Source organism: Eupeodes corollae, chromosome 2 (assembly GCF_945859685.1).
Source record: "Eupeodes corollae chromosome 2, idEupCoro1.1, whole genome shotgun sequence".
NCBI classification, from domain to species: domain Eukaryota; kingdom Metazoa; phylum Arthropoda; class Insecta; order Diptera; family Syrphidae; genus Eupeodes; species Eupeodes corollae.
This window is the reverse complement of record NC_079148.1, coordinates 62,641,503-62,667,486: the sequence shown is the minus strand read 5'-3', so window position 1 is coordinate 62,667,486 and position 25,984 is coordinate 62,641,503. Positions and strand designations below refer to the sequence as shown.

General features: G+C 35.9%; 1 protein-coding gene across 1 annotated transcript in view; it reads left to right on the top strand.

The window, feature by feature from the left end:
- LOC129948424 (low-density lipoprotein receptor-related protein 2) overlaps window positions 1–25,984 on the top strand; it is a 384,397-nt gene that overhangs the window by 63,214 nt on the left and 295,199 nt on the right. The window contains exon 2 of the mRNA XM_056059427.1: window positions 15,039–15,667. Coding sequence (XP_055915402.1) covers window positions 15,484–15,667 — 184 coding nt within the window. The 5' untranslated portion in view covers window positions 15,039–15,483. The remainder of the gene's footprint in view (window positions 1–15,038; window positions 15,668–25,984) is intronic.

Genomic DNA, 25,984 nt, shown 5'->3' with positions numbered 1-25,984 from the left:
ATCATCCAGTCCAAAGCCGTTTTTGACATCGAAAGGTTCGGTTATGTTGTTTCAAACTTATGGAGCACTGTGAATTCTCCATGATCATCCAACACAAATGAACATAGTTCTATGCAGTTCATCATATGCGGCCTTAAAATCGATGAAGAGAACGTGGGTGTTGATTTGATATTCTTGTTTTTTTTTCCAGGTTCTGCCGTAATGTGAATATTTCGGCGACTGGTAGACTTTCCTGGTCTTAAACCACACTGATAAGGGCCTATCATGTTTTTAGAGATGGGCTTTACATATTACTGCTAAGAAGATTTATTTAGCAAAGTTGTAGACTAATCCCTTATACTGGGTGCAGTGTAGAGGCTCTCCTTTTTTCGGTTCCTTTAAATATAGTTTTTTCAAGAAACTATCTTTAATTTATAAGTAATACTCTATTTCATCTAGTATCTAGAAAATTATAGCCTGGAAATCATAATACTTAGAGATGACTAATAGAAGTTTTGATTTTGCCTTCCAGTCTACTAGTTTTACCACATACAAAGAAAACTTTATTGCGTGGCGCAACAGTCCGTTGAAAATTATTGCCTTGTGACTTACAACTCTCAACCATTCCTGTATGCGAGTACTGTTGTCAGGAATGGAGGGGACCTACTGTTTTAAGCCGAATCCGAACGGCTAATTTGTGAAAGCACATTCTCAAGAAAGTGCAAGAATTACTCTTGAAGAATTTGTCGATTTCTCGCAAGAGGTAGTAATCGTAAAACAAAGTTTTAGCTGGCATAGGCAGGGATCGAACCCTAAACCTCTTACATCACAGTCCAAGGCACTAACCACCAGAATACTATTAAAACATTATGGTGGTATTTTAAAATATTATCAGAGATTTCAAATTTTGAATGGAAAAGTGATAAAGTGCCCCCTATTGTCATTTTACTGAATTTGTTTTCAATTTGAAATGCAATAAGAACCAAATGTTCCCATTTGAGTTATTGTAGACTTTTCAAAAACCCAATTTACTGAAAAATTAAACCAGAAATCAATAAGACCATTTTAGATATTTAAATGCAAATTAAGTGCTAAAACCTATAGAAATCAGAAATTCGCCAATAAAGCAGTCGTATATGAAAACCACACAGCAGTAGCTTTTATGATTTTACTTAACATCAAAATCAGCTTTGAAAATTCGAAAACAGAAACATAGAATTTGTTTGATATTACGAGTATTTAAAATCAACTGTAATGAAAAGTAATGATTGTTTGTTCCCTGGAGATCAAATTAGTCGACGCGAACGCAAGGGCATCATACAGCACACACCTGAATATACTCAATTTCCACCAGTAATTACACGCTCTTTCAATAACTATCTATCGTCCATAAAATTTTGTTTTTTTTTTTTCTGTAGCCCCAAAATGGTTTTCCTAATACCATAGCTTCCTATAAAAATATACCAAAGCTAAAGGTAGGTAGGTATATGGTTTTTGCCAATTTAGATTTATAACTTTATATACATTTTAATGCGATTGTATGCCATCCACGGAGTCGATGATCATGATTGTAATAACAAAAACGATAAGTGTGATGGCCTCTCCATCTCCACTCCCATTTCAAAGCTCCGAATTACACACATGGATTGGATATATGAATTTTTGCTGCTTACCTCTATAGATAGACAATCGTCCGCGTCGTCGTCGTCGTCGTTTGTCGTCGTTGACGGTCCTCACAGTCACAGTCACAGTCGTCAACACGTATAGGGCCTTCGGGGAAATTATTTAAATTTTCCAGTCACGTTTCAGTCATTGACTCTTTTTTGGTATTGCTGGTGGCTCCTCTCATTTCCATTGTACCACACATCCAATATTCCGTGGAGCGAATGACTGACTTGTTGGCTTGCTGAATTGCTGGGCTGACTGGCTGGCGTGATATCGGTTTTGTTTATAACGTTACACATAACCACACCGACTATAGTCGGTCCACTCAAGAGCCTTTTTCCAACATAACTATCGGTTCGATATATGAAGAGAAGATATTCCAATTTGTCTTCAGCCAAAAACCCGATAAAAACCATCTTCATTTCTACTTGTTTTTATTTTCAGCCTCATTTTCAAGCAATTTTAAATTTATTTCTTTTTTTCAACACAATGCACACCGTAAAAGTTTTATTTTTGTGGAATAGTTAGGTTCGTTACCCATCAGTTAGAAGTAATTTGATTGCAAAAGGTTACCACTTACTGCCTTACATTTTTAGGCTTCATCAAATGTAAATATGGGTAATTTATCTATCCAAGCTATCCTAAATGTCAGGAAAGTAAGTGACGTTTTGAAAATCTGCCAAAACCAATCGAGCTTAGTTGGTAACCACTTGGAGAGGTGCACTCTTCATGCATAAACAACACCTACATCAGAGAAAACATTTGGCAAAGTAATTGATCAAGCTTGAACAATTCCACCTACGTTATATCTAAGGTATCTTCTATCTTCTGTGTAACTTATGCCAACTTTATAAGATTTGGCTCTTTCTCACCTTTTCTCTAAGCTTCGTTAGTTTTTTCTTATTGTTCCATTGGAAAGTTCTAAACAGAAATTCAACATTCACTTTGTTTGTCTCTATTTAAACCAAAACAACACACAGAAAAAAGAAAAAAGGTTGGGTGATAGTGGGTCGCCTTGTGGTACTGCATAATAAAAATTCAGTAAATAAATTATTCACTGAACTTCCAATAATGAAGTGAATGAACTCACATAGGAGGCTATAACTTTGCCACCACCTATAAATCTGCACTCTCTTTTTATGTGTGCTTTGGTTTTAGAGGTACACCGGCATTTATTATGTTTGCTGTATGAAAGAGAAATGCAGAGGCAGAAAAGAAACCAACAAAAATGAAGATATTTACTGCACTTGAGGGGTCTTGACTTTTTGAATTTTTTGAATAAGAAGAAATCAGTGTGAGTTTGGTCGTCTTTAGCTCATATACATGTGTAGTAGATAAACTGCGTGTTTTGATTACATGAAAAGTCTATAAAGACTGGTTTTTAAGGGTCATTCACTTTTTGATTGGTAATATAACTGAAATGTTTGGCACATGCAATTTAAACTAATTTATTTAAACGTGTATGTTAAGAAAACATAAACAAAATTTATGGTCATGGTCAATGTCAGGCAAAATCAGTAAGGAAGAATCTTGAATTTTACGGCTCAACTTATTTGTTTTCTTTTTTATTTGCGAACATTTAAAGCTACTGAACAAATCGAGATACTTGCAAAGGGTGTTTTTTTTTTATAGACATGTGGTTTTCGGGTAAAAATAATAATAAAAGAAAAGAATAGAATATTTTTTTTTTCTTCAAATATAAAGTTTACAATGAATGTTTATAAACATAATAAATAAAATTGGTTTGAACCGTCTGCAAGATGCCAACTTATTTTTAACATGAGCAAAATGTTCTCCGGTCGTTAAATTAGGGCCTATAGCTCAAATTGAGTAGCTCTCCTCTAAATATTTGAAATTTCAAAACACCTTCAATCATCGGTGAAATAGTTAAATCCCTTGAAATTACGCTCAAGTTTTGGGTATAAAGATCGACACGATGGCTCTTTGGCTTCCTCTGTTAGATGTGATCGTATTCAAACATCTATTAGTTGTAGAATGTTTTTTAATGTTTCCCTAAGAGATCCATTAAAAATATCTAAAGATAACCCACACAACAAGAATATATCTTTTCATTTTTAAAACCAGCTGATATTTTTTTGTATGCTGTCATTATATGAAAGGATTTTCATAAAATACTCGAAGTACATTCCACTTAGTTTGTTTATCATAAGTTGTAGGCTTTCAAACAAACGTTTTATTGTTAGTCCTGCAACTCGAATCCCGTTTGGCAAGGAATCCATAATATCATGTATATATAATGCAAATAGATAAGGAGACAATAAGCTTCCTTGCCAAACCCCACTTAAAGCTTGGAACCATCCTGACATTTTCTTGCTATCCCAAACTGTAAACATAGAATTTTTATACAGATACTTCAAGACATTTAGAACGTTCGATAAAATTCCTCTGAAGGTACCGTATCATACCCTGGAGCCTTATTGTCCTTCGCTTTGTTTAAAACAATACGTATCTCTTCTGAGCTTATATCTTTGTCTAACGCGTTTATCTCTACGAGATTTTCAGCGTACTGCACAGGATTTTAATAGAAAATACGGTTAAGAGTTAGTCTTAAAATAATCAGCTAGTATATTGACATTCAAACTTTTACCAATCTTAAACTTTGTTCTATTCAATTTCTTAACAATTTTTCAGAAATGGAAGGAGCCTCTTACAATATTTAAATTCGTTGCAATTCTGAACATAAGATTCCCGGAATAAATCTCCGTTTCGAGTTTTTGCAAGCTTAAACAATTTAAAATACTTAATTCTAGCTTTCTTCCAATCAAAATCGAACCATTTTTGTTCTCCTCTGACTGAAAAGATCAATTTTCTCATTAAGACTAACTGAACTAAATAAGTTTGTTTAATAATTTCATCCAGTCTTGCCTGAGTTTATATTTAATGTTACGCCCAAGGCTTAAGCTTTGTTATAAAAATAAAAGTTTTCGCGTCTGACTAAAATCAATTTCGGCTTTAGATCTTTTTTAATTTTACTTTTATTAACTTTTTTTTTGCACGATTTAGTCTTTGACTTTGATGTCAATTATTTTAAAAACTATTGAGAGATAAACCCCTTCCCATAATACAAAATGTTTGTTTCAAACCATTCTGCAAAAACTGACAGAATGGAATGCTCATTAGTTTACCTTTGAGCCCAATTTTGGACGTACTGTAAAGTACAGAGATTCTTTCTTCAGTCGCACCACACGAATGTGGAATGCTTTACCAGACTCAATGTTTCCCACTCATTACAATGTGCATACATTCAAAACCAGTATCTCCTTTCAAATCCTATCTTCCCTTCTAAATTGCTCGCACTGTGATTTATCATGATAAGGGTATTCATATCCCCTTGAGTGCGCGTATAATAAACGGTGATTTTTTAAGAGCTTGAGAACTTTAAAAAAAAAAAACGCATAAAATTTGCAAAATCTCATCGATTCTCTATTTGAAACGTTAGATTGGTCCATGACATTTACTTTTTGAAGATAATTTCATTTAAATGTTGACCGCGGCTGCGTCTTAGGTGGTCCATTCGGAAAGTCCAATTTTGGGTAGCTTTTTCGAGCATTTCGGCCGGAATAGCCCGAATTTCTTCGGAAATGTTGTCTTCCAAAGCTGCAATAGTTGCTGGCTTATTTGTGTAGACTTTAGACTTGACGTAGCCCCACAAAAAATAGTCTAAAGGCGTCAAATCGCATGATCTTGGTGGCCAACTTACCGGTCCATTCCTTGAGATGAATTGTTTTCCGAAGTTTTCCCTCAAAATGGCCATAAAATCGCGAGCTGTGTGGCATGTAGCGCCATCTTGTTGAAACCACATGTCAACCAAGTTCAGTTCTTCCATTTTTGGCAACAAAAAGTTTGTTAGCATCGAACGATAGCGATCGCCATTCACCGTAACGTTGCGTCCAACAGCATCTTTGAAAAAATACGGTCCAATGATTCCACCAGCGTACAAACCACACCAAACAGTGCATTTTTCGGGATGCATGGGCAGTTCTTGAACGGCTTCTGGTTGCTCTTCACTCCAAATGCGGCAATTTTGCTTATTTGCGTAGCCATTCAACCAGAAATGAGCCTCATCGCTGAACAAAATTTGTCGATAAAAAAGCGGATTTTCTGCCAACTTTTCTAGGGCCCATTCACTGAAAATTCGACGTTGTGGCAGATCGTTCGGCTTCAGTTCTTGCACGAGCTGTATTTTATACGGTTTTACACCAAGATCTTTGCGTAAAATCTTCCATGTGGTCAAATAACACAAACCCAATTGCTGCGAACGGCGACGAATCGACATTTCACGGTCTTCAGCAACACTCTCAGAAACAGACGCAATATTCTCTTCTGTACACACTGTACGCATTCGTGTGGTTGGTTTAATGTCCAATAAAGTAAACTGAGTGCGAAACTTGGTCACAATCGCATTAATTGTTTGCTCACTTGGTCGATTATGTAGACCATAAATCGGACGTAAAGCGCGAAACACATTTCGAACCGAACACTGATTTTGGTAATAAAATTCAATGATTTGCAAGAGTTGCTCGTTAGTAAGTCTATTCATGATAAAATGTCAAAGCATACTGAGCATCTTTCTCTTTGACACCATGTCTGAAATCCCGCGTGATCTGTCAAATACTAATGCATGAAAATCCTAACCTCAAAAAAATCACCCTTTATAAAAAAACTTTTATTTTTTATTGGCGCCAAAATTATCGTACTCGTGCCTAGGCATTATTACTGAACCTTAACTTGAGGAATTGTGAAGGTTCTGCCGTTAAAACTTTCTTGGGTTTTACTAAATTCCGAATAAGAAAAGCGTTTGGTCCTATTGTCCATTAAAATAACGCCTAGATATTAAAAATGTCATATCGCCGAAAATTGGCGTTTTCGCCCAAAAAATTTGTTCAAAAGAAAATGGTACAAAGCTCAAAACAATTCAATAGATCATAGCACCGAAATTATTAACTGATATATCGTCTATCAGGCGCCATGTGTTTCAACATTTGGGCATTCTGACAAAATGCGACACATTGAGTTTTGAATTCTATCGCTCACGCAGACATTAAACAAACAAAAATTACAGATCGCTCAAAAACTCAGAATGTCAATAAGGCTTAACAAGTATGTTTAAGTCTTATAAGACATAAGAAACGGTAGAAATCGTTGTAAGCCCAAAATAAAGGTCATAAGACACAAATTCAAAATTAAGAATTCTTTTGAGCAAAATGCTAAAAATTTGGGCGTTATTTTATTTTAAATTAATTTGGGACCAAACGCCATAGATTCTAACCGACAGGCCCATATTTCGACCACTTTTTACAGAATTTCAGCAATAACGCTTCGAATGTTCTCTTCCAAGTCGTCAACCGTCGATCTTAACCAACTAAATTTTAAATTTAAATGTTTTTTTTAAAATGGCAATACTGTCACTCACATCTATGTCAAGTTAGGCAGCGTAAAGTAAATTTTGTAGATGGCAAGACATGTATAAAATAATGCAAAAGGCCTTCGGTAAGAAAGCTTTTGATAAGACATATGAGCAGTGCCCTGGCTATGACATGAAAATTGTCTTAGGAGATTTTAATGCCAAGCTAGGAAGAGAAGACATCTTTGGTGGCATAGTCGGGAGATACAGCCTGCACCACACCACCTCCGACAACGGATTCAGGCTGACCGATTTCTTAAGGAGTCCTATGCTTCCTGCATTGAAATCCAGTGGCAACATTGCCTTGCAGCCATCAGAGATGCCGCCTCTGAAGTGCTAGGTTTCACACGGCCACCACAGCGAAACACCTGGTTTGACGACGAACACCGGCAAGCTCACGCAGCGAAACAAGAGGCATACAAAACGGCGCCGCACAAAAGGACTAGAGCTGCTCGCAAGCTCTACGAACAGAAAAGGAGGAACATCGGCTTCTTAGATGGAAAAAAAGAGAGCATGAAAAGCACGCGATCGAGGAGATAGAGGGATGTCACAACAGAAATGAGGTTCGTAAATTTTACCAAAAGGTAAAAAAACCTCCCAGGGGTACCAGCCACGAACCGAAGCCTGTAAAGACGATCAGGGGAACATCGTAGTAAAACCGCAGTCGATGCTGAGAATATGGAAAGATCACTTCGCCAAATTATATAATGGCGATGACGATCCGAATTCCGCTGTAAGGGAGATAGAACCACTCAACCTCGGCGACGCAGATCAACAATTCCGCCTACCCGACCTTGACGAAGTGAAGATAGCTACATCCAAACTTAAGTCAAACAAAGCTGCTGGACGGCATCGCTGCCGAACTATTCAAAGCAGCAGGCGATGGCTTGGTAGGGAACATGGACCAACTCATCTGCAAAATATGGTTTGAAGAAAGCATGCGCGATGAGTGCAATCTCAGCATAATGTGCCCGATACATAAGAAAGGAGACCCTCTAAACTGCGCCAACTACAGAGGCAACAGTCTCCTTAACATTGCGTATAAGATCCTCTCTGCCGTATTATGTGAACGTCTGAAGCCATTCGTCAACAACCTGATTGGTTCTTATCAGTGTGGCTTCAGACCAGGAAAATCCACTATCGACCAAATATTCACACTACGGCAGATCTTGGAAAAAACCCTGGAACTTCAAATCGATACCCACCATCTCTTTATCGGTTTTAAAGCCGCGTATGACAGCATCTATAGGGAAGAGCTCTACCGAGCAATGTCTAGTTTTGGCATCCCTGTCAAACTTATCCGTTGGTCCAGAATGACGATAGAGAATGCACGCTGCTCTATCAAGGTCGGAAAAGATCTCTCCGATGCATTTGATGTCAATAAAGGTTTTAGACAAGGCGATGCACTGTCATGCGACTTCTTCAACATCGTTCTGGAAAGAATTGTGCAAAACTCAACCGTCAACATTAGAGGCACAATCTTCCAAAGGTCCATCCAATTACTCGGATACGCAGATAATATCGACATAATTGGAAGATCAAAGCGTGATGTCAGTGGAGCGTTTTTGAGCATTACGATGGAATCGAGAAGATGGGTTTAGTGGTCAATGAGGGCAAGACCAAGTATATACTTCCATCAATAAAGTACACTAAACAATGACGTCTTGGAAAAAAGGTCACAATTTACAGATATAACTTTGAGGTAGTTAAGGACTTTGTCTACCTAATTGAGAAATAAAGTCCTCTTTCGAGCATCTTAAATCACCATCTTTAAGACACTCATCATCCCGGTTCTCATTTATGGCGCTGAGGCCTGGAACCTGTCAAAGAAAGATGAGAGTGTCTTAGGATTCTTCGAGAGAAAAATTCTTCGGGTGATTTTTGGTCCCGTATGCATAGATGGAGAATGGAGGAGAAGATATAGCGACGAACTGTACGGGATGTACAGCGACACTGACCTAGATAGCAGAATTAAAGTCCAACGGCTTAGATGGCTAGGTCATGTCATGCGGATGGACATCAACGCTCCAGCCCGGAAGGTCTTCGAATCCAATCCCGAGGGATGGCGCAGTAGAGAAAGACCGCGACTCAGGTGGCGCACCCAGGTGGGAGAGGACCTCAACCAACTTGGCGTGCGAAACTGGACACAGTTAGCTAGGGACCGAGCTGGCTGGAGACGCTTGTTGGTTGAGGCGCAAGTCCGCCCCGGACTGAACGCCAACTTAAGTAATGCTGAAAAATTGTCAAATAGCAGTCGTAGACTTTAAATACCTTGTTGGAATATCGGAAGAATCAGTCAGAATAATTTTGAGTGACCATTGAAGTGAAATGAAGTCTTAAATTACGCTTAATTTCTCTACGCGTAATTCGTCAACATATCCTTGGGCAACAAACCTATTGATTTGACCTAGTTTTATGGACCTTCAGACTATTCACTTAAAAGACAGCTCCGTTTTAAAAATGTTAAGAAAACTCTAAAACATTTTCTGAAAATTTAAAAAATAACATTGATAGAATTTTCTTCCTGATGATTAATAAGAATGAACAAAGAATTTTGAATTTATAAACAAATTCAGCTGTATTTCTTTGTGCACACATATTAGCTGAAAATATAGTAGAACTACTAGCCGTTCTTTATTTTATGTTTGAATTCATAACCTAACACGAATAGAATTGAAATCTTGATTAAAATTTTTGAACACCCTTATTTTTGTTATTGTTTAAAAAAATATACATCTCTGCAGAAATGTTTTCTCTTTGAGCAACGAGACTATTTTCTGTTCTTATTTTTGCTTATACTTTAAATCTAAATATACTAACTCATATTTCGTACCTATGTGAATAAATTTATTCATAAAAAAGGACCACCCTTTTTAATACTGTGCAAAAAAAATTAAAAAAATCAAAATACAAAATAATAAACATGGAAATTACAATTTACGGTCATGTGAGCAATTTATTATGGTTTTATTATAATTTTCTGCTTAATCATGTCAGTTTTATGAGCTTACAATAAGAACAAAAAAAAAATTGTCAACAAATGAACAAATTTATGTAAACAAAAAAATGCATATATATAAGTTTGTAAATATGTCAATTTGCAAAATTTATTACGGTTATTTTATATGCGTATATTTTTTTGCTGAATATTTGATTACATAATTAATAATGCCTAAATGAGTATTTATGTATTTATTTTATAGTTTTTTTTTGAATGCATTGTAGATATTAAAGCCTTTTTTATAGACCAAAAATTAAGGTTTAGGATAAAAATAACTATAATGTCTGTATGATTGTTTGTTTTTATAGGAAAAAACATTAGAAACACACACAAAAAAAATTAAATTGCATTAAATGATTATTATTATTACTGAAATTATGGTGAACCGAAATAAATTTTTGTTGTGCTATTTCCCTAATGTAAGGCATTTTCATATGAATGTTTACCTAAGGTAGGAACGTTTTAGCGAAATGAAAATATGAACGTTGTTGATAATTTAAGATCTAAAATGTCAAATCAAATCAAAGTTAAAACAAGCCTTAAATTTTGATCTTTTAGAAATCTCAGAGTCAACTAATTTGTATTTGCAATAATGTGCCTCTTTGTTTTTTTGATACGTAGCGGCGCACAGTGGTTAAGAGATGGACAAAAATCATTTTATCGAATTTAGAATATTTGTTGACATTGTAGTTTGATTAAGGAATAGTTAAAGCTTTTGGATCATACATTTTTTTTATGAAATCAATAATTTGAAAGTACACAATTTTAAGTTCCAAAGTTGATAAACGAAGCTGCAACGTTTTCTTTTTTTTATATTATACGTCTACTCAAGGGGATATGAATACCCTTATCATTATTAATCACAGTGTGAGCAATTAAAAAGGGAGGATAGGATTTGAAAGAAGATACCGATGCACATTGGTTTTGAATGTCTGCACATTGTAATGAGTGGGAAACATTGAGTCTGGTTAAGCATTCTACATTCGTGTGGTGCGACTGAAGAAAGAATCTCTGTACTTTACAGTACGCATTCCTAAAAAAACGGGTATTACGGGATATGAAACCTTACGATGGTGCTCAAGAGATACAAAAGTTTCAGTTAGACGACGTTCACCTATCATCTTTTTAGCTCTCTTTTGAATTTTTTCTAGGAGACTCAAGTAGGTTATAGGAGCACCTTCCCAGATATGGGAATTGTACTCTAGTTTCGGACGAATATAGGCTTTATAGATTATAACCAGATCAGTAGGGGTAAAAAAACTTCTTGCATCTTCGCAGAAAACCTAAACACTTAGCAGCATTTTTGGTGATGTCAAATATGTGATCACTCCACAACAAGTGGATTGTATTGCACATACCTAAGACTGAAAGCTGTTCGGTCTTCTCGATGCAAGTACCACTCATGGATAGTGGTATAGGAGGAAGGTTACGCTTTTGTGACAGTAGACAGCATTGAGTTTTGGAAGCATTCAATTCTACACGATTTTAGATCACAATTTAATGAGCTCATCATACGCTGCCGTTGGTAGTCCACATCCGAAGAACAGGGATGAGAATCTAGAAAAGAATATGAAAAGCTGAGCGAAACAATTAAGTGGGTTAGAAGGTTCAGAAAAAAGATCATTTATAAAAATAAGGAAAAGTGTCGGAGACAAAATGGAGCCCTGGGGCACACCAGCGTTTATTTTGTGAACATCACATTTGAACCCGTCCAAGACTACTTGAATTGAATGGTCCGAAAGCAATCCAACGAAGAAGGTATTCATCAATACCAAATGCACGCATTTTCGATAAGAGAGCTTGGTGCCAAACACTTTCAAATGCCTTTGAAATATCAAGTGCAAAACGATGTAAAGATTTGTTCCACTTTTCGGGGATAAAAACCATGAGATCACCAGTGGATCTATTGCAACGAAAGTCATACTGCCGGTCATTAAGAAGCTTCCGTTCTACAAGATCTTTCTTAAGCTGAAAATTTATCAGAGTTTCCATTACCTTGGAAAGAAGGGTTGTAAGTGCAATTGGATGATAGTTTAAGGGAGAGGAGGATTCGCCTTTTTTAGGGACAAGCAGGACAAATGCAGTTTTCCATCCACTCGGAAAGAGATCTGTAGAATAGGACAGATGGTAAAATTGAAGAACACCTCTTCAAAACAATAGCGGGGATACTATCCGGGCCAGCGGATTTGTGAATGTCAAGATTTTTATTTACTCTAGTAACTTAACGAGTGCGAAAGAAGATTCGTTCTATAGAATCGTTTACGCTGTCATCACTCATTGGCAGCATCGAATTAATAGCAAACTGTGCTGCAAGCAAATTAGTTTTATCAATCGAGCTTACGTAGGGAGAGTCATTGGAAACGAGCGTAGGAACTGACGAGGACGTAGTGTTGCGCATATTTTTTACAAACGACCAGAAATGTTTACTACCATTACGACATTGTAGTATTTTTTGCCTTAATTTCTGATCATGCAAAAATTTAATGCGTCGTATATGTATGTTATAGGTCTTCTAGTATGTTATAGTCTCTGTAATTCCGGAAACTTACATTTTTGGTCCTTAAAACCTCTTTACAGCTCGAATCAAACCATGAGTTTTCTTTGGGTTTAATAGATTTTTTCCTATTGTGAATAAAATTTCTCATTCCACAAAGAACCAAGATTGTAAACATACGAGTATCTGTACTAGAGTCCACGTCACTATCGAGGAAGCATAGTGACCAGTTAAAGTTCCTGTAGAATTCATTGAAACCCCCCCAGTTGGCTTTCTCATATTGCCAAACGGTTCTCGTAGGAGTTTTAAATAGGAATTTTTGGTATGAGAAATTTGCAGATATGACACAATGGTTTTTAGACAAAACCTCTAACATTCTTTAAAGATGACTATTTTTACTAGTTTCTATTTATATGTGTTTATTTTGTAAAAATTCAAATAGTTTTCAGATATTTATTTAAAATTTTATTCCATTAAGCCCCCAAAATGGGAGTTTCAAAAACTGTATTGAAGAATGATGTCAAACTACATTATCTATAAATTTGTCCAAGAAATTACCCCTCATTTATAGTAGATTACCTTTTTAAGTTTGCGTTTTAGTAGACAGAAATTTTCTCTCATGAAACTTTATGCTGTTCTTAATCAGTCTGAGATTTTATTCAAACCGGTCGTGGTGGGCTGGTTTGGATTTTACAGGTTTATGACTGCTTCTTCGTACAACCTCAACCACCTTGCGACTCCTTGTAAAAACGAAATCTTTCACATTAGCATTCTGGCCATAAATTATTAATAAAAGCTAAGAAGCTCAATTCATTCTTGATATAAGTTGGACCAGCCTTGTTTCGAATAAGTAGACCTGACACCTACCCAACAAAATAGTGACAAGTTGAATACAACAATCTTTCTTGTATTTGCCTTACCCTAAATGCCCATTAGTAAACATGATTTTTCAATGAAATTCCGAATCACTTTCAAGTCATTTCAAGGATCAACAATGATTCAATGTGTGTAGTTAGCCGGCTTGAGTTTTTGTGTTTACAGAACTTTAAGAAATCTTATGATCTAAGTCTTTATGCCAAATTGTGTATCATGTCTCTTCGTTTAAGACCTAATTAAAAAAAATCGACGAAGAACGATTTTACTCAGCAACTTACATGCTTTCCATTCTTTACGTCACTAACTTGCCCCAATTGCTCAAATTTGTCGTCCACCACACAATCACAATGCACATTTCCAACAGTTGCAGTACACTGTTTTTACTTTTTTTACTTGTCAAATGTCAAAAGATGACAACTTCAAAAGTGTCAACAGCTCAAATAGCGGTATATTCAAAATGAAACCTCAAACCGCAAAGCCTTTATACTACTTGATTTCTTTGCCTGATTTTTACTAGTCTACAACGAAATCCTCTTTCCAAGAAAATTATACTTTTCTACAGGATTTTGCTATGCTGATTCCGTCAAATTTTTTTTCTTTTAATTTCAATTTCAATCTTTCCAAATATATCTTTTTATGCGAGATATCTTAAATTCAAAAAAATAAGTTTGGCATATTGTACCATTAATAAACTGATCTTAAAAACTTAATATTTAATTGTCCCAAGCACAAAATCATTTTTTTCGAATGGATTTTCGATCAGATCTCTTTTTTAAGATATACCAGTTTTTTTTGAGATTTTCTTTCAAAATCCTGACATTGTGGTATTGTTTTTCGATTTTGTATTCAAATTAGGCACATCAAAAACTTTAAGAAAAGTCTACTTTGGATCCTGAGACAAGAAAATCTGAAGCTCTGCATTGCAGTGTGTCGAATGCTTTATCTCAATTTTATATTTCTAGATAGAAAAACAGGAGTTACATGTTTTTTCTATTGAAGGATTTACTAAAAACAGCAGGGTTTCAATGCTTTTATCAATCAGCATTTTAAAATGTAGAAAACATTAATGTATAAGAGAAATTTGGTAGCAAACGATAGATTATGTTATAAGGGCTAAGTCCTCTAAATTTGAACTGATTGAGAACAATAGTTCTATTTTTACACAAGGTCAACCGAATTGAAAAGGATGATTTTCTACAACCTTCTCAAATTTTTTAATAATCATTTAATAAAAAACTGAACCAGATTTGGATTCAGAAAGGTCAAATCTCTATTAATTTAAACCAATTATTGGAAGAAGAAAAAAACTGAAGCTTAAATTTCGAAGACCAGTGTTGTTCTTGTTCTCGATATTTTTTTAAATATTGCTATCGCACAAAATCTTCAAAATTTCCACCGTACTGAACACAAATCTTGCTCTTTTTCAAATTTGAATCGGTAGAAATTGCTAGCGTAATTTCCTGTAGTCTTCTACTAACTTTAACTTTTCGAGTGTATTTTCTTGTTTAGGAGCTACTGCAATTCTATTTTTTTTTGAAACTTAAAAACTATATAACATAAGCTTATTTTAATAATGAATTGTATTCCTTTCTTTGCAGATTAACCATTGGCGCTATAAATACATATCAACAACTTCTAGCGACTATACTATTACTATAAAAGTGACCAATATTTTCCATTAAATTTTTCTTACTGTGATTTGTTTAATTCCATTTTGAGTTACTTCTTTTTTCGTGCGTGTGTAACATAAATATAAGAAAAAAAGTGATATGTCAATTTTATACATCTTGGTGATTAAATTTAAGTGAAATAAGTGCGTAAAGTAATTTATTGCTGCATCGTTAAATATAAATACCGAAATATATTTGTTTGTTAATTTAAAAGGCGGGGGAGGAAAGTGACAAACTTCATTTGTCACTGATTTTTTTTTTTTAATTTATTTCTTTGTCCATTTACAACTTCTATACCTATTTATCAGTGAGTTTGGTATAGGAAAGTTTATTTTGTTCCTTGTGAATATAAATATACACCTAAACCTCGATAATGGATCCGCCTAATTATAGTGGATCCAGGTCGAGAACTTATTCAGCAGCAATGGCGAAACACCTCTGTTGGAAATATAATATCAGTTTGTGTGTTGTTGTTATAGCCATTGTCGCCTTAAATAATTTGGGATGCTGTATAGCGACCGCTGAGAGGCCAACACAAATTCTACCAATACAATCAGGTATGTATTTATATATGTGTATGCTATATAACCTAATTTTAGTTAAATTGATTTCCTTTGGGTACATAATTTGGTATGTTGGAAATAGGGTTTGTTTTTATTTTTATTTAATTGTAATTTATGCTCCTATAGATTTAAACCATTTATAAACATAAATTTAAATTATCCTTAACCTCTTTCTTAAGCCTAGAAGGAGCTTATTTAAGTATCCTATAGTATGGTGCTTGGAATACCATAACCATAACTATATCTTAACTTTTAAGTCCCTTGATGTATTTATAGAATGTATATCCTATGACAGTTATAGATTCTTAGGAAGTAAAATCATAAGTCACTTGTTCGAATTTATTGTGAAAGCATAGAAAATATATTATTTTCAATTTGTTTATCAACAACAATGGTTCTTCTCGTTCCTCTAATAAAAATAATAATAAATATTGAACCCATAGGATATTGATTGATAAATAATCCAATAAAATTCGATTTCTCTTCTTAAAGATTAGGTATATTATTATTATTATTTTTGTAGAGTAGGAACGAACCGAAAGGTAGGTCTGGTACAGGTACATCTATATAGAATCTAAATGTCAGATTACTGTCAAAGATTTCAATTAAATAACGGAAGAGGCTGTTTTTACGTGCTTGAAATATAATATCCGTATCCGGAGTAAGGTATACCTTCATATACCATCAAACAGCCAACAACTTATTGTCTGAATTTGAAGGATAGGATAGATATGCTGCTTACTGCTACTGCTGGTTCTTGAAAACTCGATGAAGTGAAATCAATAATTCTCTTTCAATAAAAGTCATTCTCAAGTTGTATTTGATTTATTTATGATAAAGCTTTTATTTTGATGAATATACTTGCATAACAATTTATTTATGTATAAATACAATATGTTATAAGTATATATTGTATTGTATTGTAAAGATGCTATACTACAGGTTACTTGAACAGTTTTTGTTGTTAAAAAGTCTTAAATTAGTGTATTTGAGAGGATCATAAGAAAATGTTCTTAGAACTAAAAAGAACTGAATATTTCTTGGATTTTAAATATTTCAACAAAAAAAAATGATTTAAAAGAAGTATAGTAGCGGAAATATCAGAGTTTTATAATTTTCAAAGGAATAGTTTGTGAAAAGAGTTTCTGATATAATTGCCTTCAGTTTGGAAAGAATTAAGCGGCGTTTTTAGTGTTAAGAATTCTAGTATTTCAAAAAAAAAAATTTTTTTTTAAGAAGTATAGAAGCAGAAATATCAAAGTTTTATAATTTCCAAAGAAATAGTTTTTGGAATAATTGCCTTCAGTTTTGAAAGAATTTAGCGAATTTTTTAGTATTAAGACTTAATTATAACAAATTATAACAATACAAAAACAACAACAACAATCAAAAAATTGTTTAACATTTTTATATTTATAACCCATTTTAATTTTGAATTTCTTTGTCGTTTATAAAAATTAAAATAAAAAATGAAAAATGGGAATAATAGTTTTAGTCATGGCAGTGAATTCAAATAACAAAGAGTATGTTTTTATGATTGTATTTGTAATAATTTCAAGAATGACGAAAATCAAGTGTTTCAAATTTATAGCGAATTTTTAAAATTAAATTGAAAATGGAAACTTATCATTGACTTGAGAGAACCTTTGGTAAGAATCCAGTCAAAAACTCTTCTTTTCTTGAATTTAATCAAGGTATCCAAAAGTTCGGGTTTAAGCCATTTCTCACGAAGAGAGTGTATTTTTTATGTCATACTTATTTACTTCAGCATATATTCTGCTGATAGTACTCCCTAAAGATTTTGAATAGGGTTAACATTGAAAAAGCATGCAGAACAATTCATTAAATCCATAGAATATACTGACTTATTTTAGGTGGCCCTACAGTCCTGGGTGAACTAGGGCCTCACCCAACAAACTTCTCCATCTAGCTCGGTCCCTAGCTAGATGTCTCCAGTTTCGTGCTCCAGGTTGGGTGAGGTCACCTACCACTTGTGCGCGCTACCTGATCCGCGGTCTTTCTCTACTGCGCTGTCCTCTTTGTGTGGATTCAAAGACTTCCCGTCTCGTAGCATTGGTTTGCATGCGCTCTACGTGACCCAGCCATCTTAGTCGTTCTTCTGATTACGTCAATATCATCAGCATATGCTAGTAATTGGACATACTTTTGAAATATAGTGCCCCTAGTGTTGACGTGTGAGCTCGCACTATTCTTTCAAACACGATGTTAAAAAAATCACATGACAGCGCATTACTTTGTCTAAAACCTTTTTTGACATCGAAAGATTCTGTTTAGTTATTTCCAACCCTTATGGAGCAGCGTGAATTCTCCATGGTCATCCTGCACAAACATACGAGTTTGGCAGGGCTGCCAAAACTAGACATGGCTCGTCCCTGTAGATGCTGTCATATGCGGCCTTGAAATCGATGAAAAGATGGTGAGTGGTTGTTCTTGGGTTTTTTCCAGGGTCTGCCGTAATGTAAATACTTGATCAACTGCGGACTTTCCTGGTCTAAAACCGCACTGATAAGGACCTATCAGGTTGTTGACGATGGGCTTTAGACGTTCTCATATTACGGCAGAGAAGATGTTATATGCGATGGTTTAGAGGGTCTCCTTTTTTCAGGATCGGGCAAACAATACTGAAGTTCCATTCATCGGGCATGCTTTCTTCCGACCATATCTTACAGGTAAGCATGCTCCTAACAAACTTATCTCCAGCTGCTTTAAAGAGCTCGGCATTCAAGCCATCCGCTCCAGCGGCTTTATTATTCTTCAGCTTAGATACGGCAATCTTAACTTCGTCTAAGTCGGGAGGACGGGATTGTTGGCTTTCGTCTTCTATGTTGAATGGATCATCCTGCCTGATAGCGGAATTCAGTTCTTCGTCGCCATTATACAGTCTTCAGAAGTGGTCCTTCCATATCCTCAGCATTGACTGCGGTTCCACTATGATGTTTTCACTTTCGTCTTTGCAGCCTTCGGTTCTAGGTTTATGTAGCTATGAATTTCGTTTCACCAGTTCATAAAACTTTCGAACTTCTTTCCTGCTTTTAAATCTCTCAACATCTTCTACCGCACGTTTCTCATGCCCTCTCTTTTTCCTTCTGAGAAGTTGGCGTTCTTCTCGCCTCTTCTGCTCATAGAGCTCATGAGCAGCTCTCGTCCTTTTATGCAGCGCCGCTTTGCGTGCCTGTTGTTTGGCTGCATTTGCCTGCCGACATTCCTCATAAAACCAGGGGTTTCTTGTTGGTGGCTATTTGAAACCCAGCACATCAGAGGCGGCTCCTCTGATTGCATCTTGGAGCTGTTGCCATTGATTTTCGATACATTGTGTTGGCGACAGAGAACTTCGAGAGAGGTTACTTGCAACTCGGTCAGAAAAGGATTTGGCGATCTCTGGCGATTGTAGCCGTTCGACGTTGTACCTTCTCCGAGCACCTTCCTCTTTTGCCCTGGGTCTGGAAACCCGAAGTGCTACCTTGGCTACAACGAGGCAGTGGTCCGTGGTACTATTTTGGAACTCCAGCCTAGCGACTTTGTGACGATCTAAAAGACGTGATGTCTAATTCATTTTTGACGAACAAAATTTGGATTTCTCTGAATAGCTCTCCAAAACCGTTGTTTTTGACTATCTTGTTTGAATCAGAGCTACTAATTTTTCTCATCTAACGATTGAATTGCTGACGACGCCACCGATTATTCGCTCCTAGCTGCCACTTTCCGATCGTGTAAAGGACCATAACTTTCTGGATAAAAAAAATTAGCTATGAACCTAAAGATATTTCAGAGCTAATTTTTACCTCTTTTAACAACATTTAGTGCCTGCACCAGGATGTGTCTGAACTTAGGTTTTTAACTTTAGAATATTAAAACAGAAAAAAAAATTTTGGGTAAAGCATTTTTAATGTTCGGTTGAAAAAAGAATCGCTTAAATTGACACTACGCCCTAATTTAAGATCAAGGTAAACAAATTTCAATTTCTTAAAGTTCGAGCATTACGACTGAATTATTAGTGGAGTGGAACGCAACTATAACTATTTCTATAGAACTTTGCTGTAATAAATACCGATAAAATAAGGAGCGATATAAAGCGGTGTCTAACCAATTTATCGTTTATAGTCCTATCACCTATTATTTTGAAAGTTATGTTTTGAATTAAAAGGGCACATTCCCAAACATGATAGTTGTTATCAAGTTTTGGACAAATGAAGGTAAAAAAAAGCTGGTCAATGGTTTTAAGTCAAATTAAGGTATGTGTACAATTATGCTCGCAAAAATGCCATGCATTTTACAAAATACTTGATTAACCCTTTCTAAGAAATTTAAAAAAAAACTGCTTCTTGCGTTTAATATTACTTCAATTATAATATTGGGCACCGTCCGCCGTAAACTTTTTAAAAATTTCAGCTAACCTTGGCTTTTAGTCACGCATTTATTTAAACGTTCAAACCTTCACCCGCTTATAAAAAAAAGCAGTGAATTAGGTTCTTATGTTGCAAGCTATCAAACCATTGAAGAAAAAATAGATTTTATACAAAAAAATTGCATTTGTAAAAAAGGACTTATCAATGCCTTCAAGATTTTTGAGGATATTTTGTTAACATTTTAGTGTATGTCAAAAAACAATTCGAAATCCCGAAAACTGTGAGAGAATGACCGATGAATGGATAGATCTTCAAAATCTCTAAAATCATTGAAAAAAAGAACAACGTTCCCAGAAGCTCATTTTGACTAGGCCCTCTATACTAGCAGTGAGTTGTCGGTTTTGATTGACTCTGGCGTCCATTAAAAATCATGATTCTTCAAAGAACTATCAATAATTTTATAAAATTGGATACGATAAAATTTCACGATTTTAATCTTTTGGATTCAAACAATTCTTTTTTGAACCCTAGATAGAATTTTATCAATTTATTTGATCGTGCCCCCCTTCTTGACGTACAAATTTTAAAATGAGAATAACTCCGATATTTCAATTCGAAAACTCAATGTGTGAAAAGATACCTGCAAGACAAAGGCAGTGTAATCCCTTGTAAACATTTAAAAGAATCGTGGACTGATTCCAATATGAAATTATATTTTATTTAATTTAAATCAAACCGAGTTTTTATGTATGCACACTTTTTAAAGAAAAAATCAGTTAAATTGTTTCAAAATTAAATTTCGATATATCTCCAAAACATTGATACATCCCAAAAACAGAAAATAATCTAGTTCCGTCCATGTCCATAAATTGCATTTCTCAAATTAGAAAAAAAAAAGAATCGACATCAAAGATGGTAAAGCAATTACCCAAAATTCTCAACTTTTTATAACACTGTCCTAAAATTGACACTAAATAACACCACTCTCAAACTAACTTTATCCCCCCAACGTCCACACAAACAATGTAAATACAATAAACCCGCATCTATACGAGTTAGTTTTGAAGCTATATTGTACGAGAGGTATATGTGTACTAAATTTTTGGACCACTTTGGTGGTAATTGTGAAAAATTGCATTCCCCCAAACAATATATGTACGGACCGTATAAATTGTATACGAGTAGGATAGAACAAATACTCCCGCTTCCCGCAGAAAAGGCGCTGCTGATGCTTTGAGAATGTGCATTGCACATTCTAATATAACATCACAGCTTCTATAGTATAATAAATAAATCTACGAACAAAGCCATACGGCTTAAGACCGTTATTGATGACATCCTCAAGTGATAACAATATATTTCACTCTCGCTCTTTTGGATTAAGGCAAAGCGCACACGTACCTAGCGTACATATGTATGTATAGTTTCTATGTACATTAGACTGATTCAAAAACAAATGTCTGATGTTTAATGTAACTAGTTTTTCGGTTAGATCTTGGTGAAATAATGCTCCAGTCTAAAACTTTAGATTTAAAGGCTACTTATCGGGTTTTTTCATTTTCCATACAAATGGCATGGGGGCTTTGGTTTTTTGGCTTCTTCACTTAATAACTCAAGAAGATGTTATGTTTGTATATGGATGTAAACATTCCTTAAAGAACTTCAAATATCTTTATAAAAGGCTTCGATATTTTTTTTTAAACAAGCGTACTCCAATCGATGTTATTAAAGGGGTTTAGTTAAAACACTTTTTTTGTATCACTTTTAAAACTAATATACGGAAAACCAGCAAGTTTACAACTTCACTCGCAATACGGAATTTCGTTACTAAATCTTGTGGAATGAAATAAATTGGTTGGCAAAACAGTCTGTTGACAACTAGGGTCTAGTGACTTACAACTCTCATCATAAGGGATGGAAGGCCTACAGTTTTAAGCCGAATCAGAACGGCTAACTTGAGAAAACACTTTTCATTACAAGAATTACTCTTTTCGGATTTTCCAATTCCTTGAAAGTTAGGCTTGATGAAATACGTTGGGATGGTGGGCGATCAAAAATGAATTTTTTTTGGAAAAATGGTAAAAGTATCAAAATATTGATGTAATGTATGTAAAAAACACATTTTCAAAAAAGGAGAAGTCAAAAAATATGAAAGATGGATGGCAGAAGTCGTAAAAGTTAAAATTGAAAATTACCTGGCAAAGTGAAAAGTTTTTGAAAAAATCATTCTTAGACTCAAAATTTAAGTTGTTTTTTATTTTACGTTATTAAGTACTATTTTGCAAAATTTGTATTTTAGTTTTTTTGTAGATATTTTTAATAAAGTTCTGAAAACTTTATATCAGAACTATAATACACGACTTTTTGTAGTGGAAACGTTTTTTAAATAATACCACTTGCTTACCGAAGCAATTACATTTTTAAAAGCTGACATTTTGATAGAAGCATTAATGCGACAACATCGATACGATTTGATTGATTTCAAAGCAGCATACGACAGGGAAGAGCAATGTCTAGTTGTGGCATCCCTGTCAAACTTAACCGTTTGTGCAGAATGACGATGGAGAATGCACGCTATCAAAGTCGGAAAAGATCTTACCGATGCATTTGATGTCAAAAGAGGTTTTAGACAAGGCGATGCACTGTCATGCGACTTCTTCAACATCGTTCTGGAAAGAATTGTGTAAGACTCAACTGTCAACACAAAGGTCCATCCAATTACTCGGATATGCAGATGATATTGACATAATTGGAAGATCAAATCGTGATGTCAGTGGAGCGTTTTTGAGCATTGCGACGGAAGCGAAGAAGATGGGTTTAGTGGTCAATGAGGGCAAGACCAAGTATATGCTGTCATCAAAAAAGGACACTGAACAACGACGTCTTTTGGCAATTGAGAAGTAAAGTCCTCTATCGAGCATCTAAAATCATCAACTATAAGACACTCATCATCCCGGTTCTCATTTATGGCGCTGAGGCCTGGACCCTGTCAAAGTAAGATTGAAGCGTCTTAGGATGCTTCGAGATAAAAATTCTTCGGGTGATTTTTGGCGCACCTAGGTGGGAGAGGACCTCAACCAACTTGTCGTGCGAAACTGGAGACAGCTAGATAGGGACAGAGCTGGCTGGAGACGCATGTTGGTTGAGGCCCAGGTGCGCCCGGACTGTAGCGCCACTTTAAGAAGAAGATAAGAATATTATGACAGTGTCAACTGTAACGTTGAGTTTTGGTGTCCTTTACAAGCTAATACGACTTATCAGGATGACATTGGAGAATTCACGTTGCTGTGTCAAAGTTGGTAGAGATTCAACCAAATCCTTCGAAACAACCAGAGAAGGACTTCGACAAGGCACTGCGCTATCATATAGCTGCTTCAATATTGTTCTTAATAGAGTGCTGCGAAATACCAACATCAACACCAATGTGAACATCTTTAAAAAATCCACACAATATCTTGGATATGGAAATGACTTCGATATTATGGGAAGGACCTAACGAGCAGTTACGAGTGCCCTTTCCGATATCGAGTCTTAACGGCATAAAATGGGTCTTGTGGTTAAGGATGACAAAATGATTCCACAGTCATCGAATGAAGTCGATTCCCATCGCAGATTCGGTCAGAAAGTGATCAGTAACAGTTATAGCTTCGAGGTGGTAAATAAATGAATATATCTGGGTACTGTTGGCAAATGAAATCCGTGCTGAAATCAAACCTAGAATAAGTCTTGCTTATTGCTGTTTCTTTGGCCTAAGTAAGCATTTTAGAGAGTAAGGCAATATCCCTAAGTACCAAGTAGACACTGTAAAAAAAAACTTTATGATTCCAATCTTATTATATGGTGTAGAATGATGGACTATTTCCAAGGTAGATGAAGGATCCCTTGATATCTTGGAGAGGAAGGTTCTACGAACGATATATGAACAGGTTTGTTTTGACAGAGACGATACATCACATACCAAACGAGCGACTTTCCACTAAGGCTAGGGCATGTAGAGCGAATGACCATCGAAGAGGGTGAAATACACTAAAGTATATTCAGTAATTAATTCCACAAGCTCTAAATGAATACCTCAGCTGCTAAACATTGAAGGCATTTTAAACTTCTCACAAGAAATTATTGAAATCGGTCCGATTTGTCGAATTGAATGGTCCCATAAATTTGAATCAAAGATTTTTAGAGGAATGTTTGCGTGCGGTTGGAAAAAATTTGTTCGTCCTCAATATCTCAAAAACAAAACAAAACAAAATAAATATTGTCTTTAAGATACAAATATTAAAATCCGTTGAGTGGTAACTCTCGAACCAATAACGCTAGCGACTTCAAATACTTACTTACTTACTTAAGGTGGCGCTACAGTCCTGTGTGAACTAGGGCCTCACCCAACAAACTTCTCCATCTAGCTCGGTCCCTAGCTAGATGTCTCCAGTTTTGCGCTCCAAGTTGGGTGAGGTCACCTTCCACTTGTGGGCGCCACCTGATTTGCGGTCTTCCTCTACTGCGCTGTGCTGTGGGTGCGGATTCGAAGACTTTTCGGGCCGGAGCATTGGTTTCCATGCGCTCTACGTGACCCAGCCATCTTAGTCGTTGGACTTTTACCCTTCTGGCTAAGTCGACGTCGCTGTACAGCTCGTCATGCCATCTTCTACATCACTCCCCTTCGATGCATACGGGACCGTAGATCACACGAAGAACTTTTCTCTCGAAGCGACCCAAGGTGCTTTCATCCGTTTTTGTCATAGTCCATTTTTTTGCACCGTATAGCAGGACGGGGATGATAAGGGTCTTATACAGCAACACTTTGGTCCCTCGAGAGAGGACTTTACCACTCAATTGCTTTCTTAGTCCAAAGACACACTGGTTAGCAAGAGTTATTCTGCGTTTGATCTCAGCACTGGTGTTGTGAGCCTAGGTAGACGAAGCCCTTGACTACCTCAAAGTTACGTCTGTCGATTGTGACGTTTTGACCAAGACTTCGGAGTTTTATGTCCTTTCTTGACGACAGCATGTACTTTGTTTTGCCATCACCGTTAATCCCATTTTTGCCGCCTCTGCCTCAATACTCACAAAAGCCCCATTGACATCACGCCGAGTTCTTCCGATTATGTCAATGTCATCGGCAAATGCCAGTAATTGGACAAACTTTTGAAAGATAGTGCCTTTAGTGTTGACGTGTGAGCTCTTCAATATTCTTTCAAGCACGATGTCTAAAACCTTTTTTGACATCGAAAGGTTCTCTTAAGTTGTTTCCAACCTTTAGGGAGGAGCACCGTGAATTCTCCATATTCATCCTGCACAAACGGACGAGTTTGGCAGGGATACCAAAACTAGGCATGACTCTATACAGCTCGTCCCTGTAGATGCTGTCATATGCGGCCTTGACATCGATGAAAAGATGGTGGGTGTCGATTTGGTGTTCTTGGGTTTTTTCCAGGATCTGACCTGATGTGAATATTTGATCAACTGTGGACTTTCCTGGTCTTAAACCGCACTGATAAGGACCTATCAGGTTGTTGACGATGGGCTTTCGACGTTCACATATTACGGCAGAGAAGATTTTATAGTCGATGTTAAGTAGACTGATTCCTCTATAGTTGGTGCAGTTTAGAGGGTCTCCTTTTTTCAGGATCGGGCAAACAATACTGAGGTTCCATTCATCGGGCATGTTTTCTTTCAACCATATCTTACAGATAAGTTGGTGCATGCTTCTAACCAACTTATCTCCAGCTGATTTAAAGAGTTCGGCATTCAAGCCATCCGCTCCAGCAGCTTTATTAGAATTCATCTTCGATATGGCAATCTTTACTTCGTCTAAGTCGGGAGAACGGGATTGTTGGCTTTTGTCGTCTATGTTGAATGGATCATCCTGCCTGACAGTGGAATTCAGTTCGTCGTCGCCGTTATACAGTCTGCAGAAGTGGTCCTTCCATATCCTCAGCATTGA